Consider the following 17,019-nt stretch of genomic DNA (forward strand, 5'->3'; position numbering starts at 1 on the left):
GGTCAATAGTGAGCATCAGAGTTGGCATCTGATCTCAGATCCTATGATTCCAAATCAGATGCTCTTAAGATCATAAGAGGTATCTTGGTGACATGCTTCTGGAATTGCCATTGAGTCGTTTAATCTCTTAATTTAGTATTTCATTTTTCCCCAGTTACATGTAAAAACAATTTTTAACATTCATTTTTAAAACTTTGAGTTCCAGATATCAGCCTTAGTTTCTGCACCTGAAAATGGAAATAATTATAGCACCTCTTTCTCAGGATTGTAAAGATTAAAATGAGACAATAATAGGTAAAGTCCTTTGCTGACCTCAAAGTGCTAGTTCAGTGTGAGCTATTACTAGGAGATGACAGTAATCATTTGTTTTTATGCCTCTGTACCCATTGATTTGGCCATTTCTTCTATTACCCTCCTTCCTCCTCTCCCCCACCTAAAAGGGCAGAAAATTCCAGAAAGACTGAGGGTGTAGATAGATAAGTCCAGGTTCTCATCAGCAATCATTAATGATACCAAATTATGAATTCCATTTAAATTGTCTTTCTTTAATGATTTGACATCTAGACAGAGAATGGCACAAGGGACAATGATGTCAAACCCAGGATCAGTGAGTGGGAAGTCATTCAGGAGTCGGGGATGAAACTGAAGCCCATGTATGGCTCCGGATACACCGGGATGAGGAACCTGGGCAATAGCTGCTATCTCAGTGTGGTCATGCAAGCCATCTTCAGCATCCCTGAATTTCAGAGAATGTAAGTTTTGACACTCCTGAGAATGGGATTTCCGGTGTTGTCTCTTCTACATGGTGTAGTACCCACACTCCATGTCTATCTCTGGTACCTGCTCAAACATGGCAGATTACACTTGGCATGTGTTTCTGAAGCCTGGCAGCAGGGGCTTGAACTATTTTTCTAGAACAATGTTTCTTATAAATTTTGGACAGTTTTCTAAATATGATATACACATGAAGTTCTTTCTCAATATATGTTCTGATTTAAAGAGCTATAACTAGAGATGATCCTTGAAATTAATTTGAGAGTAGAGGGGAGAAGATCGAGTATAGTATCTATGGTCTAGGCATGAGGGGAATGATGCCAGCCTGTCTCTCAGAAGAAAGTCCAGCTCTTTCCCCTGCCCTGCAGGGTTTGGGGTGGAAAGTAGGACCTAGTAGAGAAGCACCAGATAATGGTACCCTGGGGATGATGGCCTGGGGGTACTTGGGCTCTGTGGTGTTATGGAGTAGCAGAGGGCTATAAAGTAAGTTGTGAAGGAGCAATCAGAAATCATTTATTAAACATCTACTCTGTGCCAGGCACTATCTTAAGGCTAAGGCTGGGATATAATATGATATAAAATAATATAATATAACATAACATACTATAACATACTATAACATAACATAACATAACATAACATAACATAACATAACATAACATAACATAACATAACATAACTTAATGACAAACGTGTTATAGTTCTTGCTCTCAAGGGATATTGGTACCCTGGGGCAAAGCCTTGTTCACCCCAGGCTAGTTATATCTATTATTATTGATGCTGTTAGCCTGCTGTTTTTTTATTTTTTCTTTTCTCCATGCAGAGAGAATGGGGAACAAGGACTCTACCTCCCCTTACCTGCCCCCCCCCCCATTGAAATGTCCTTAATTAAAAGCCATATGAAGGGGAAGAGTTTTTTATCTAGTGCATGCTCTGCACAGACATGTTGCTTTTCTGGCTTTCTTGGGCTCTTCTTTAGTGCAGACCATGGAATTGCTGCCTTTGGAACTTAGCTGCCTTCAGGGGTTAGAAAACACTGTCTGTGATGTTCCAGAGGTGAGAGGTTTCTCTTGGGAAATGTTATAGCTTGGAACCACAGAATCACAGAATTGGAGTGTTGGAAAGGACCTCAGAGGCATCTGGTCCAAATTATATCTGAAAGGAATCCCTCTTATAAGTAAGTAAATATACTTACAAATCCCCATCTGTAAGCATATGTACTTACAAATAGTCCAGCCTTGCTGAGGATATCTATATATCTTATCTATCTCCTATATATATAGTATTATCTATCTATCCATCCATCTATCCATCTATGTATCTATGTATCTATCTCTTATATATTACATATCTATCTATGTATCTATCTCCTATGCATATTACATATCTATCTATGTATCTATCTCCTATATATAATATTACATATCTATTTATGTATGTCTCTATCTCCTATATATAATATTACTATCTATCTGTCTATCTATCTGTCTATCTATCTATCTATCTATTTATCTATCTATCTAACCTATTGGTCTGTCTGTCTATTTATCTATGTATCTATCTCCTATATATAATATTACTATCTGTCTGTCTATCTGTCCATCTATGTATCTATGTGTCTATTTCCTATATCCATCTATCTATCTATCTATCTATCTATCTATCTATCTATCTATCTATCTATCTATCTATCTATCTATCTATCTTTCTGTCTGTCTACCTATCTGTATGTCTACCCATCTGTCTGTCTGTCTGTGTATCTATGTATCTATCTATTTCCTTTATATAATATTGTTTGTCTATCTCACTGTCACTGTTGTGGAGCCAAGACTGTCACTGCATTGTTCAGAGTTCACATGTCTTTCAGAGTTGTTTTTATTGTGGTTATCATGTGAATTAATTCTTTTGAAAGCTCACTAAGTGCAGGGACCATTTAATTTTTACCTTTGCACCCCAGTGCCTAGTATAGCATATGGTAGGCACTTAAAAAGTACTTGCTGATTGATTTATTGGCTCTTCTTAGTTCATTTTTCATCTTTTCATGCAAGTCTTCTGAGGTTTCAGTTGCTTGGATTGTCTATTGCTCAGGCAGGAGGAGATAGAGTCTCTCTAGGTCATAGATGATCTTCCAAAGCACCTCTCACCTTTTCTCTTTCACCTTTGGTGACTACTCTGTAAGTCAGACTCTAAGACTTGAAGCTAACTCTAGAGAATGTCCTTGTAAGGACTAAAGCTTAATTATTATTTGACTTAAATAATTATTTAATTTAATCTCAAATAGAAGTAAATGAGGGAGCTGAATTAGAAGACCTCTCTATTTCCTTCTTGGTTCTAAATCTTTGATCCTATGAAATTAGTCTCTTTTGTTGCTAAATAGGATTTGTTTTTAAGAAATTTCAAAACTACACAATTTTTAAGTCTTTTCATACTCAGAAAGGCTGAACAAGAATTTAGTAACTCATACCTTTTGCAATTTTTTTCTTGAGTACATTTTTTATTCCCCTCCCCAAGTTTCACATTCTTCTATTCTTAGTCGAACTTTGTGTTTGGTGAATTTAGACCCAATTAGTTGCTCACCAAAGGCTTTTGAGATCATGGAGTAGGGTGGGAAGAGCCTTGGCTCTGGAGTCAGAAGAGCTGGGTTCAAAACCTAGTGCTGATCCCACTTGTGTGACCTTGGTCATGTGTCTTAATCTCCCTGGCTCTCGGTTTCCTCATATGTAAAATAAGGGGGCTGGACTTCCTGCCCACTGGGGTCCCTTCCAACTCTAGATCTGTGGTTCCATGAACATTGGATAACTACAATCAAAAGCCACCTTACTTTTCTGAATCCCTCCCTGCCACCTTTTCTCCTACATCTCCCAATGCTCTCCAGCCTCTCCCTTCCCCATCTGCCCCCCAGAAATGCCAGCTGAGCAGGGTCTGCCTAGTCCAAGAGCTGCAACTGCATTCTGTAAGTAGAAAGAATGAGTCACAGTAAGATTAGGTGACACAAGCAAAGCCTAGAATGGCAACCTGATTCCTTGACGCTCTGCTTGCCTCTTGACCCAATCGGTTTTTTAATTTCTGATGGGAATCCAATCTGAAGACACAGTCTTACAAAGGGACAACCTCGAAGGTAGATTGTGAATTAGTTAAAATCACTAGAATAATAATATCCGCTAATGTCCTCACAGCGACCCTGTAAGTAGGATAGATGCTATTATTATCCCCATTTTACGTATGAAGAACCTGAGGCACGCAGTGCTTAAGTGACTTACCCAAGGTCACACAGCTAGTAAGTGTCAGAGGCAGGACTTGAATGCAGTCCTTCCTGACTCCCAGTCCATTGTTCTATCCTCTGCACCACCTAGCTGCCTATCGCTACAAATTACATAACACTCAGTGAGGTAGGAGATGGGGACTGAACCTGTGATCTAAATGAGGTGAAGAGGAAATTTCCTCTGCCAATGTAGGTCAGCATCTTCTCTGCAATTTAAAGACAGATCTCAAGAGTATTTTCTAAGTACAAAAACAAAACAAAACAAAGAACCTTTAAAAATTATTTGACCAAAAGTCCTAAATTTTACTTTGACTGCTGGAAAGATACCTATATTCATCTGTAAAATGGAGATAATTATAGCCACGAAAGGCAGCATGGTGCAAGTAGTAGAGACCCAGACAACTCTGCCCCACAGATAGCTGTGTGTTCCTGGGCAAGTTACTTGACCTGTCATCACCTTTAAGCATTTCCAATTTGCCATGGTGGAGGAAATTTCCTCGCTGGGAATTCCCCATGCCACTGAACTGGCATGTCCAGTCTCTACTCCTATTATTGTTACTGTTACAAGTCTGATAAAAAAAAATGGCACCTACTTCACAGAGTTGTTGTGATGATAAGATGAGATGATGTCTCTAAAATGCTTTGTAAACCTTGAACTTACATAGATGATTACAGAGATCAGAGCTGAAATAGATGCTCTAGTTTACCCTGATCAATTTAAAGTTGAGGAAACTGAGGCTGGCCAAACAACTTTCCCAGAGTCAGAGATAATAATATGCAATAGAGGTATAAGTGTCAACTATTTTTATTATTATTACTAAAATGTCTAAAGAGGATATTTACTCCCATGTCCTGTCTGAGAGCTATGTGCTTCTGAATTTGGGATCTGGATCTCTCTCAATTCCAAATCTAATGCCCTTTCAACCCTGCTGAGAGATTTCTACTAGGTCTTTCATACACAGGTTACCAAAAAGGTTTAGACAAGCAGAGAATAATGAACGGCATAAATGTAGTACATGAAGGACAAAATTATCGGGAGAAGTAGCAAGAACATCTTGCAAAGAGTAGATGATAAGAAGATGCCAACATTAGCTCCTTCATGGATATAGAAACTATTTGACCAAGAGGATTCTGGGGTGTTTCAGGACAAGGTGGAAAGAGCAAATAATTTGGAGATGACAGGAACAATATTGGAGTGAGAATTTGTTGGTCAGGGTGTTTGTGATATAAATATTTACCAAAGACTGGAGTGTTGTCCTAGCATTTGGCTGCTTGAGCAGGGCAGCCCAGGAGAAAAAAACAACAACAACCTTTCCATCAGCCCTAGGATTAAGTTTGACAACAGAGCCGGCCATAAGTATCGTGGTGACCCAACTAGGGAAGTATCTCAGAGGTCTTAGTGGGAATGTGTTCCTTTTATTTCGGTTTCCTGTTCCCTCTGCCCAACATTTGTGCTGTTCCCTTCTCATTTCTAGGTATGTGGGAAACTTGGCAAGAATATTTGACTACTCTCCTCTAGACCCAACACAGGATTTCAACACACAGATGTAAGTGCCAGGTCTCCATTGGAGAGGGTAGAAAAGTGCGGAACAGAATTGGAAAAATTCCCTAGCAATCAGAAGTAAATGACTGAAATAAGTTTTTGTCACAGCCCTTGATACCTAGATAATGGGATGGCCATTTTACTGACTGAAATGTCAAATGTAGTGGTAATTTGGGGAGAGGACAGCAACTTGGTGGTTCATTGTTTTGTTTGTTTATTTGTTTCTCTGCTTTATTCCAGGGCTAAGTTAGGACATGGCCTTCTCTCAGGCCAGTATTCCAAACCTCCCATGAAATCTGAGCTCATTGAACAGGTGATGAAAGAAGAACATAAGGTAAGTCCACGTGCAGGCACTTTAACTCTGGTCTGAAGATGCAGGAGCCCCAGAGCTCTGGGAATGAATGTGGTTGGGAAGGTCCTCAGGCCTTTTAACAAAGTATAAAACCAAAAAGTTTCATTCTAGGAGCTGATATTTTTGTTTACACATTTGAAATATTAAGGTCAAGGTTTTTATTTGTAGAGTTGCTTTCTCCATGTTGTTGATTTTTTTAGTCATTACAGTCATGTCTGACTCTTCATGACCCCATTTGAGGTTTTCTTGGCAAAGATATTGGAGTAATTTGCCATTTTCTGCTCCAGTTCATTTTATAGATGAGGAAACTGCAAACAGGTTTAAGTGATTTACACAGGATCACATGACTAGTGTCTGATTTGAACTCAGATCTTCCTGATTCCAGACCAGATACTCCATCCATTGTACCACCTAGCTGCCCTTTACATGGACCTTTATATGGTTAGGTTTATCAGAATAATTCAAAATGTCCTTTTCTGTAAAATGTGCCTGGACTATGAAAATATTCATAGTTTGGTCAGTGTGGGCCCACCTTCTGCCAACCAAGATGGCAGCCCATCTACAACATAGAAGAGAAGAATAGACCAGAACTGGGGAGTTCCTTGGGGCCCAGCGTGGTTAAGGTTTTTAATCAGGAAAGGCCTCATATGTGAGATGCACATGAGCTTAGTTTGGAGGAAACCAGGGTTTTTTCAAGTCTGAAGTGAGAAAGGTGTAGAGCATGTTCTGAGGTGACCATCTCAATTCTCACTCTGAGTGAGTCAGACCCTTTGAGCATGTCTGCTATATCCCCTTAGGGCCCTTGAGGTAGTTTTGAAGGATTGTAAGTTGTCTTCCTTTTTTAAGAAATAAATTTTTATTAATATCTTTTGTTTTTACATCACCAGAATTTCTCCCAGTATTCTTTCTCATCCCTCTTCCAGAGAGCAATCCCATATAACAAGAAAAAAAAGAAAAAGAGAAAAGAAAAAACCCAGTAGAACTAATCAGTATATTGAGAAAGTCTTAAAATATGTGCTTAAAATACTCTTCCCTCTTTGGAAGAGAATGGGGACTGAAGTGTCTTCTCCTACCTCTTCTCTGGGGCCATGCTTGTTCTTTGTAATGCAACATTCATTTTTGATTGTTTTATTATTATTCTTACGATTTACATTGTTGTCATCATTCTGCATATTGTTTTGCTCATCTTACTTCACTCTTCATCAGTTTATGTAATTCTTTCCATGATTCTCTGTATTCATCATTATCATTGTCTCTTACAGCACAATAGTAATTCATTATTACATTCATATACTAGAATTTGTTTAGCCATTGTCCAGTCAATGGGTATCTATGTTTTTTCCAATTTTTTTGCTATCACAAAAAGTGCTACTATAAATATTTTTGTGAGTATGGGAACTTTCTTCTTGTCAATGACCTCCGAGTATTTTTCTATTAGTGAATTCCATTGGTCAAAGGATATGGGCATTTTAGTCATTTTGTTCTACACGATTCCAAAATAATTTTCAAATTGGTTGAACCAATTCACAACTCCACCAGTAATCCATTCATATGTTTATTTTCCCAGAAGGGGGTTGTTTTTCTAATGTTCTATGGCTCACAAGCCCCTACCAGTATGCTTTTGCCACATTTATCAGTTGAGAATCATTTAGTCAGCTTGTATAACATAATTATGACTTTTGACATGTAATTTTTAGAAAGAGGGATTATAGTAAGGATAGTTGGTGCAAAATGTTCCTCCCTCCACCCCCCAAAGTCTGTCTATTTTTGGATTCAAGTCTCTTTTCTCTCCTTCTGTCTCCTTGTTTCTCTTCCCTCCTTTGCCTCTCTGTCTTTCTCTGTCTCTCCCCTCTCTCCTTCTTTGCATCTTGTCTCTTTCTTTCTCTCTCTTTATCTTTCCTTTCTCTTACCTTACCCCTAAGAGATTTTTTCCTTAGCTGTGTCTCTGTCTCCTCTCTACCTACAGACACTTGCTCAATCCCATATGTCTCTGTTTCCTGGACAGATATTTTGCAGCTGATTCCTAGAGCATGACCAGTTTTCTTCAGCCAGTCCAAATACCCTTCCTGTATGATGTCACATAGAGTTTCACAATTAGTTGGGATGCCTTTGATTGATTTGATTCAATTGACATGAATCTCCACCTTGTCAAAGTCCCACCTTGTCAAAGTCACTTTAGGTGCTCTGGGTAAATTTGATTGATTTACTTAATCAACTTTCCATCATTACATGGCACAGGGACAGCCTATACAAAAGCCTGGAGATAGGAGATGGAATTTCCTAGACCCTGGGGAAATAGCACATAGGCCACTGGAATGTAGAGCATGAGAATAGGAATAATACATAATAAGCCTAAAAGGGTAGGCTGGAGCCAGATTGGGAAGAGTTCAAAAAGCCAAACAGCTGAGATTATATTTTCTTCTAGAGGCTCATGTTTTAGGAATATCCCTTAGATTGGAGAAGGGAAAGACCAGTGGCGGGGAACCCAATTAGGAGGCCATTACAGTTGTCTAGATGAGAGGGATGAGGGTCTCTGCCCATATTAGGGGTATCCTTGATGAAAATATGGGAAGGAAACAGGCAGGGCTTCATAGAGGGGTTTGCCTTGGCAAGGAGAAGGGCCACCTCCTCATGAAGATCAGGGATGAAGGAGGAAATAGTTGGGGAAGATGTCTGAGTGATGTGAGGTGAAAAGGGGGGGAGAAGGGGGAGCTCTCATAAGATGGTCTCAAAATATCAAGGGAACCAAAGGACACTGAAAAGATAGTGTGGTGGGCTACAAGCTTCAGCACATTTTCAGTGGTGACTTGCCTCAGTTTCCTCATTTAAAATGAAGTATCTTGATGACTGCTAAGGTCACCACCTCTAAATCTGTGATTCTATTACTCTGTGAGAAGTGGAGTAAAAGACATCCGTACTGAAATGTGGGATCTGAAAAGGAGGAAGGAAGTCATCTAGCTGGTGTAAGAGGTAACATGGTGGGTAGTCTGAGTACTGTACTGGTATCCATGGAATATTAAATGACCAATCAGAGAACCCTGTTGCATCTGGCCAGCTTGAATTAGTAATATAAGTGTTCAGATTCCTTAAGAGTCTGGCCAATATGGTGGATCTTTAATAAACCTTGTTTTTCTTTGGCTGAAAGAAGGCTTGGCTAGAATTCATTTGGGCGGGACTCGTGTGTTGCTATTTTGGGGTCCCAGCACCCCTAAACCTCAACGGCTGCATTACTCAAAAACAGAGTAAAGACCATGCCTTAGCCCAATTCACTCTGGCTGTCATTGATTGGCCAACAATAGGTCCTTGCCAAAGCACTTAATGGTTATTTTTTGGGCCCTCATGGTTCAGAGTCAATGTAAATAGTATTGTTTCTCTTTGGGCCAGTAACCCTGAGGGTCTTCCCTGACCAGTTTGATTTTTTTTAAAGGGGCTATCCCTTGACCTACTTCCTAAATAGGCCTAATCTAATCATTGAATGGGCATTACCTCAGTTGAAGTGAGAACTCAGGAAAGAGCTTAAAAAGTCCAAGGTCTCCCACTGCATCCTGGGCCATCTCCGGTTGTCCTGATGTATATCTGGTCACTGGACCCAGATGACTCTGGAGGAGAAAGTGAGGCTGGTGACTTTGCGCAGCCTCCTTCACTCAAATCTAAGTACTTTTAATGTAGCTTTGTTGTAGCAGCTGGGCAGGGGAGGGAGGGAGCTCGAAGTATAAATCACCACTCACATTCCAACTTCTCCCAGGAATACAGGACTTTGTATTTGGTTGGGCATCTCCTTTGATCTCTGCACCGCCGTAACGCTCTTCTCTTCGGCGTTGTTGCTTCCTTGCTCCTTCATAAGGGTTATTTTAGCAATGGGCCAGGGTTTCCCAGCTTTCTTGTCAATAACTCTTACTATGGTATAATTGACCCCCACTATATGTACACCGTCCAAGTTCCATGGAGGAAATTCCTCATCCTGGTAACAGTTTTCACCGTGCAGTTTGCCACATGGTGTCCTTGATCCTGACCTCCATGAAGGTTTGGCCTTCCTGGGCCCTCCTGGGTGGGAGCCCCCTTTCTGCTGATGCCCAGGGATTCTGGCCTGAGGTTTTCCTTTAGGTCCTCAAATTGTCTGTACCTGTGTTGATGGAGATAAAGGAAGTGCTTTCGAATAACGCTAGACCATCCCAAGCAGAATGGAGGGCTAGCAAGGTTAATTTCTACATCCTTCACAAGCCCATCCTTGGACTTGGTCCAGCTGCTGCCAGAGCATTCTTCTTTCTCTCCCTCACCCTTTAGCCTTTCAAAACATTTTATTTCCAGCTACTGGCTTCCGCCACTTCTCCTGCAGTTTTACTTTAACCCTTTGGCTACTGCAGTGTAAGCAGAGAAGCAGGTACCTAGTTCAGCTGGGTTCAAAACCAACCTCAGATACTCTGTGACTGTCCTTCTTGACTTGGCCCCTTCCTGAGTTTTTGGTTGTCTAGGGCACCTGAGTGATAAAGAGGATAGTGCACAGGATGTGGAGTCAGGAAGACCTGAGTTCGAATCCTGCCTAAACACTTTACTAGCTTTGTCACCTGGGCAGATCCCTTAGCTTCTCTGTGCCTCAGTTTCCTTATCTGTGAAATGGGGATAATAGTAAGGCTTATCTTGCAATGACAGCAATTATTATGGTTATTGTTATATTTTATTCTTCTCCACTCTCTCAATACAGCCATGCTCACTTCCTTGTGGTTCCTCCAACTCAAGCAACTGTCCCTACACCATGCCTGGAATGCTGTGCCTCTGCAACTTTGCCCCTTTCCTTCTAGACTCAACTCCAATGGCATCTGCTGCAGGAGACCTTTGGCAGTCTCCCCCTCTTCTATTGCCCTTCCCTCTCAGATTAGTTTCCATCTGGTGCAGTGCATAGAGCACCAGGCCTGGAGTCAGGAGGATCTGAGTTCAAATCCAGCCTTAGCCACTTACTAGCTGTGTGACCCTGGGCAAGTCACTTAGTTCTTTTTGCCTCTGTTTCCTCACCTGTAAAATGAGACGGAGAAGGAAATGGCAATCCACTCTAGTATCTTTGCCCAGAAAACCCCCAAAAGGGTTCCCAGAGTTAGACATGACTGGACGACAACCCTGTGTATAAAATATACATATGTATCTATATCTTATGTACATTGTTATCTACATGTTGTCTCCCCCATTAGATTGTAAGTTCCTTAAGGGTAAGAACTATGTTTGCCTTTCTTTGCATCCCTATCACTGAGCACAGTGCCTGATACATAGTAGTCTCTTAATAAATGCTACTGATCTCTATCTAGCACATACTCAGTGCTTAGTGAATACTTGTTAACTGACTGGCAAACTCATCTTTACCTTTGTATTGTTGTTCCTGGGGCAGTGCCTGGCACATAGTCAGCACTTAATAATGTTTGTTGACTGACTCTGGTGATGGGGAAGTACCTATGCCAAGCTTAATCTTGGATCTTTAAAAGTATTGAGGTGTGTTTGCATGTGTGTATTTCAACTTCATTCAACAAACATTTGTTAAAGTGAATATTGTGTTCAACACATGTTGTGAACGCAATATTGTGTTTGACATCACTGTTTCAATCAAACAGTGATTGCAAAAACTTAGATCGACAGAAAGAAAAGCAAGTATGGTCTGATCTCAGGGACCAGAGCCAGGAATGCTTGATTTTTACTGTTAGTTTGAATCCTTAATGCTCCAAGAAGTTTTCAAACAATTCCCATCTCTGTGGTTTATTGTCTCCTCAAAGACAGTAATGAGAACACTCATCTTTTAAAGTAAATGAGTGAATATTCGTTAGCTATGAAAATGAAATTGTTCTGCCTCCCTGGTGGAAGGAAGAGTCAGAGCCTGGGGCTCTTCTGTCTGGTGGGGCCCACTTGTGCATTGGGTATTTTCTGTGTTATGGTGCTGATGTGGCAGAAAGGTACATAGCAGCATGTTTTTGACAGGCAGATGGGTCTTGGAAAACATGAGTAAGGAAAAGCAAGAAATTTAGAAGGAGAGTGAAATAATGGGAGGAGGAAAATGAGGAGAGAGAGAGGACAGATAAGAAGGGAAGGGAACGAACATTTATGAAGTTCTTACTTTGTGAAAGTGAATCATAGGATAGATTTGGAAGTCCAAGGGAGGTAATTGAGTCCCTGATTTTACAAATGAGGAAACTGAGACACAGAGAGGTTGCATGTCTAAGGCAGGATTTAAACCCAGGTTTATCTTTACTCCAAGTCTAGTTATCTATCTATCTGGTCTCCTTGGTTTCACATCCTTTTTATCTGCTGGAAAGAGAGATTAAGGGGCCAAGAGGAAATTGACAAAACTGCCAGTAACATGAAAGTGTTAGCTTACCCACCTTTATCTTAGAAATCAGTTTATCTCCCAAGTGCATTCTTGACATTAGCATCAGTCCAGAACAGATCAAGGAAGAATATGTATTGTTAGGTAACTTCAATGGGTCCGCTACAATGTCACCTTCCCTATAACCACTTTTGTTGCCAAGATCTAGAATGCAGAGACTTTTGTTCCTCTTAAATGAATTTCATCTGTAATGTAGTTAAGATATTTCTTGAAGGAAGGAGTAGCTTTTCCCCTACTCCAAACAGAATTCCTTGAAAGTTCTACCATTTACTGAGGCCATGTTCACTTTTGGATGTGAAATATTTAAATCGACATATTTAATCAAACCTCTGGATTGGCGACAAAACAGAATTCTTCAGCACTGTTACTGGTGCTTGTGTAGGATGTGATCCAAAGCAGCAACTTTGCCTCTCATTCATTAATCAATACGTTAATGCCAAATGAAAATGGGCACGTAGCATGTTGTGGTTTTGTTTAGTGAGCCAGGCTGGAAAATTGCCTATGTAAACATTTGAGGGTGATTTTGGATGGTGCAGTCCATTCTAATTTTAGCTGAACTGTTTTGCAAGGTTTAATAGGCAAAGCAAGTACAGTATTCTATAAATATGACCAATTCCTCAAATGCACGTCACTCTGGATAAGACTAGAATACTTAGGCCTTCAATATGGATGCCTGTTTTCTTAATTATAGATTTTCTCTCCCTAGATAGAAAACAACTTCCTAGATTGCAGAAATGCTCAAAGTCTCCCCTCTGCCCCCAAACAGAGCATCGCCAACAGAGAGGTAGTGTTAGCATGATGGATGGTGCATTGGGTCTGCAGTCAGGAAGAACTGGGTTCTTACAATGGCCACTGTGCTAAGCATTAGGGATACAAAGAAAGGTAAAAAACATTCCCTAACCTCAAGGAGCTTATATTTCAATTGGGGAGATAGCACACACATATGTGTGTGTGTGTGTGTGTGTGTGTGTGTGTGTGTGTGTGCGCGCGCGCGCGCGTGTGTATGTATATATGTATATATATAGAGAGAGACAGACAGAGATAGAGACAGACACACACACACAGAGACAGACAGACAGACACACACACACACACAGAGAGAGAGAGAGAGAGAGAGAGAGAGAGAGAGAGAGAGAGGGAGAGAAATCTTCTAAGGGAAGGCATTAGCAATAGGGGCCACTGGAGAAGCCTTCTGCAGAAGGTGCCATTTGAACTCAGTCTTGGGGGAAGGCAGGGAGGCTTAGAGGTGAAGGTGAGGAATGGAATATTACAGGCATGGAGGATAGGCACTATAGTTGGGCCATAGAGTGTGGGCAGGCTAGAAAGGACAGGGCCAAATTGTAAAGGGTTTTACAAGCTAAACAGGGGATTTTTACATTTAATCCTGGAGATAATAGGGAGCTACTAGAATTTATTGAGTGTGGGGTGGTGACATGGTTAGACCTCCACTTTAGGGAGATGATTTTGGCAGCTGAGTGGAAGATGGTCTGGAGTGGGGAGAGAAGCAGGGCTGGGAGACCAACCAGAAGGCTATTGCCATGGTCCAAGGGAGAGGTGATGAGGGTTTGCACTAGAGCAGTGGTTGTGAGTGGATGGAGAGAACGGGACATATACAAAACATGTCACAAAGGTAAAAATGTCGAGATAAGGCCATGGATTGGATATATGGGATGAATGAGAATGAGACAGTGGAGTGAGTGGAAACAGCCCAACTGTCTCACATCACTCTTTCACAGTTGGAAAAATAGCCCCAGACCAAGTGATAATCATTCAAGCCACAGCAAAACTACCATTAAATGCATGTTGCCAGCACAGGTCTGCATGAAGAAACTGCAAGAAAGCTTCAGGCCCTGGGGAGGGGTCTAGACAGAAAAGCCAAGTTACCTGAAAGCTTCCACCTTCCAGATACAGGGGAAACCAGGGAAGTGTGGAGTCTGAAGCCATGTACCATGAGCAGGGAGAGGGGAATCTGGATCAAGGTCTAGCCAATGATACCTAGAGCCTACAACAGTGTCACGGTCACCATAACTAGAAGTCAGAAGCCTGGGGGTCTCAGACCCAGAGGGCAATGAGGAGAGCACACTATAATATGTCTATAGTCCAAGCTCTTTGCTCTCTCCTGGGTCTGTTCCTGAGTCCCTTGAAGAACATCGTACTGTTTACCCTGACCCCAGATAATACTGATCAGGACCAAGGAAGGCCTGACTCATCCTTCTAGAGGTGCACAGATGTTGGCCCTTACATTTTAGGAAGTAAGATTCAAAAAATAAACAGAAGAAAACACCAGTAAAAAAGGAGTGAGGGGTCAAGATGATACTAGGGTTTGTGAAACTGGGTGCCTGAGCCTTCAACAGTATTAAGGATGTCAAGAAGAGAGGAGGATTTTGGGAGAAAGATAATGAATTCTTTTTTTACATTTGTCAAGTATGGGCTGTCTAGGATACATCCAATGGGTATCTGATGGTGTGGGACTATAGATCTGGGCATTATCTGCATTGAAATGATCATTGAGCACGGTGAGCTAACCAGGTGTGCTAGGAAAGAGGGAGAAGGGATGAGTGTTCAGGACAGAGCCAGGCATGTTTGCTGCTTGGTTGATCTTCTGATAACACAGAAGCATCAATGGCCCACAAATCCAGCTTATAGAAAAACTTAAACCCTGGCGTATCTCAGGGTGAGTTAAAAGAGGTTATTGATTGTGAAGACTAAGCAAGGTCCTTAATAGAGAGTACTAGACCTGAAGTCAAGAAGATTTGAGTTCAAATCCTGCCTCAGACACTGTATCTGACCCTGGACAAGTCTTAATCACTTAACTTTTCTCTGCCTCAGTTTCTTTAATAGTAAAATGGTGATGATAACAGCACCTACCTCTCAGGGTTGTTGTGAGGATAAAATAAAATGATAATTGTAAAGAGCTTTGGAAACCTTAAGGCACTTACATAAGTGCCATTATTATCATTATTACTAAGATTAAGGTCCTGTGTTTGCATATATTATGTTTTAAGAACGTATACATGACCTTTTTCCCCCTAAGAAACTGCACATATCACTTTAAAACAATGAACAGCTCTTCAGAGAACAGGGGAAAAAAATGAGTGTAATGGGAGAGGAAATACTTCTCTGTGGGGAGCGAAGGGAGGAAAGACTAGAGATAGAGTGTGGGTAATGGAAATGAATGTTAATTTGTTAACCTCAGACTCCAGAGTCAAACGTCGTGATTCCAAGCCAGCAGGGTTTCCATTATAACTTTCTCCTGCACTCATGTGGGTCTATTCTACTGACGCCATGCTGCAGGAATAGGACTGATTATGACTGAATATTACAGAAGAACTGAATTCTGTGACCATTTTAGGGTGATGATAGCCGCATGTAAGAGACACTGCTGAATCATGTTTTTGGAGAAATGACATTGCCATTCACTTTGTCTTTGAATGAAAAGAGTGATGATTATGCTTGTATCTTTTCCCCATTCAAAAGATGGGAGGGAAATACTTATCTCTTCCTATTGCCACTGTATTATTGAGAAAAGAAGAGGCAGACTGGAGTCTGGTATTTGTTCTTAGACTTATAGTCAGGAAGACCAATCAAATCCTGCCTCCCAACTCCTGCCAATTACATGATCCTGGGTAGTCCCCTTAATTCTCTGTTCCTCAGTTCCCTCTTCAGTAAAATGAGGATGATAATACCTGCAATTTCTTACCTCACAGGTTCAGAGAACTTTAAAAGCACTAATAAATCTAACAGTGAAATGTTGGTAATGTCTGGGTATGGATGTATGCACACATATATACACACATATGTATATATACACATGTATATGTACAGACACATAGGCATACATATGTATATACACATATATACATAGGTGTGTGTATATATGTGTATATATGTATGTGTGCATGTATGTATATATCTCCAGTGCCTGACTCAGTGCCTTACCACATTTATTGGTTTGTAGAATGAATGAATGAATGGAGTGTCTATCTTGGAAGAGAGGAAATGGACACAGGAAAAATTAAATAAACATCAGGAAGTATGTGCTGACTGTCAGTTGAGGAGCTTAAACCAATCAATACAGCAGTTCTTTTTTCTCTCAAATGCTAATATTTTATTTTTCCCAATTATATATAAAAACATTTTTAACTTTTTTTTTTTTACAATTTCTATTCTACTTCTCTCTGCAATTTCTCTTCTTTCCAAATTCTCTCCCTTCCCCCATCATTGAGAGGAAAGAAGTTTGATAAAATTTATACATGTGCAGCCATGCAAAACATATTTTCATATTAGTCATGAAAACACACACAAAAGACAAGAAAAATAAAGAAAAGTAAAATAACAGAGTCATTCCTAGGGTGACAAGCTCATTGAGGGGCAGAGTGGTTGGGACTGCCAAGGGAGGAACCAGTTGAGGAGGGACATGGTCAGAAATCTCAGAAGCTGCAGATTCCTTCTTGTTTCTTAGTAACTTACCTCATCCAGAGATGGTCAGTTTTCCTGATGTCACTTGTCTGTCTCTGCAAACATTTTTACCCATCAGCCTCAGCAGAATGGGATCTCCCCATGCATGTTCAAAGCCTTTGTCAGCAAGAGCCACCCTGAATTCTCCTCCAACAGACAGCAGGATGCTCAAGAGTTTTTCTTGCACCTGGTAAATCTAGTAGAGGTAAGTAATCTCTCTTTAGAAAAAAAAATTACAATTTTTTCAATTAAGAGTGAATATTCTT

The 17,019-nt window shown here is 40.6% G+C and overlaps 1 protein-coding gene across 2 annotated transcripts in view; it reads left to right on the forward strand.

Annotated features, from left to right (window-relative positions):
- USP13 (ubiquitin specific peptidase 13) overlaps positions 1-17,019 on the forward strand; it is a 138,621-nt gene that overhangs the window by 83,237 nt on the left and 38,365 nt on the right. For both annotated transcript variants that reach the window (XM_036757748.1, XM_036757747.1), the window contains 4 exons: positions 565-752; positions 5,512-5,583; positions 5,820-5,913; positions 16,833-16,958. In XM_036757748.1, the coding sequence (XP_036613643.1) occupies positions 565-752; positions 5,512-5,583; positions 5,820-5,913; positions 16,833-16,958 (480 nt within the window). The remainder of the gene's footprint in view (positions 1-564; positions 753-5,511; positions 5,584-5,819; positions 5,914-16,832; positions 16,959-17,019) is intronic.

Source organism: Trichosurus vulpecula, chromosome 4 (assembly GCF_011100635.1).
Source record: "Trichosurus vulpecula isolate mTriVul1 chromosome 4, mTriVul1.pri, whole genome shotgun sequence".
Classification (NCBI taxonomy): Eukaryota; Metazoa; Chordata; class Mammalia; order Diprotodontia; family Phalangeridae; genus Trichosurus; species Trichosurus vulpecula.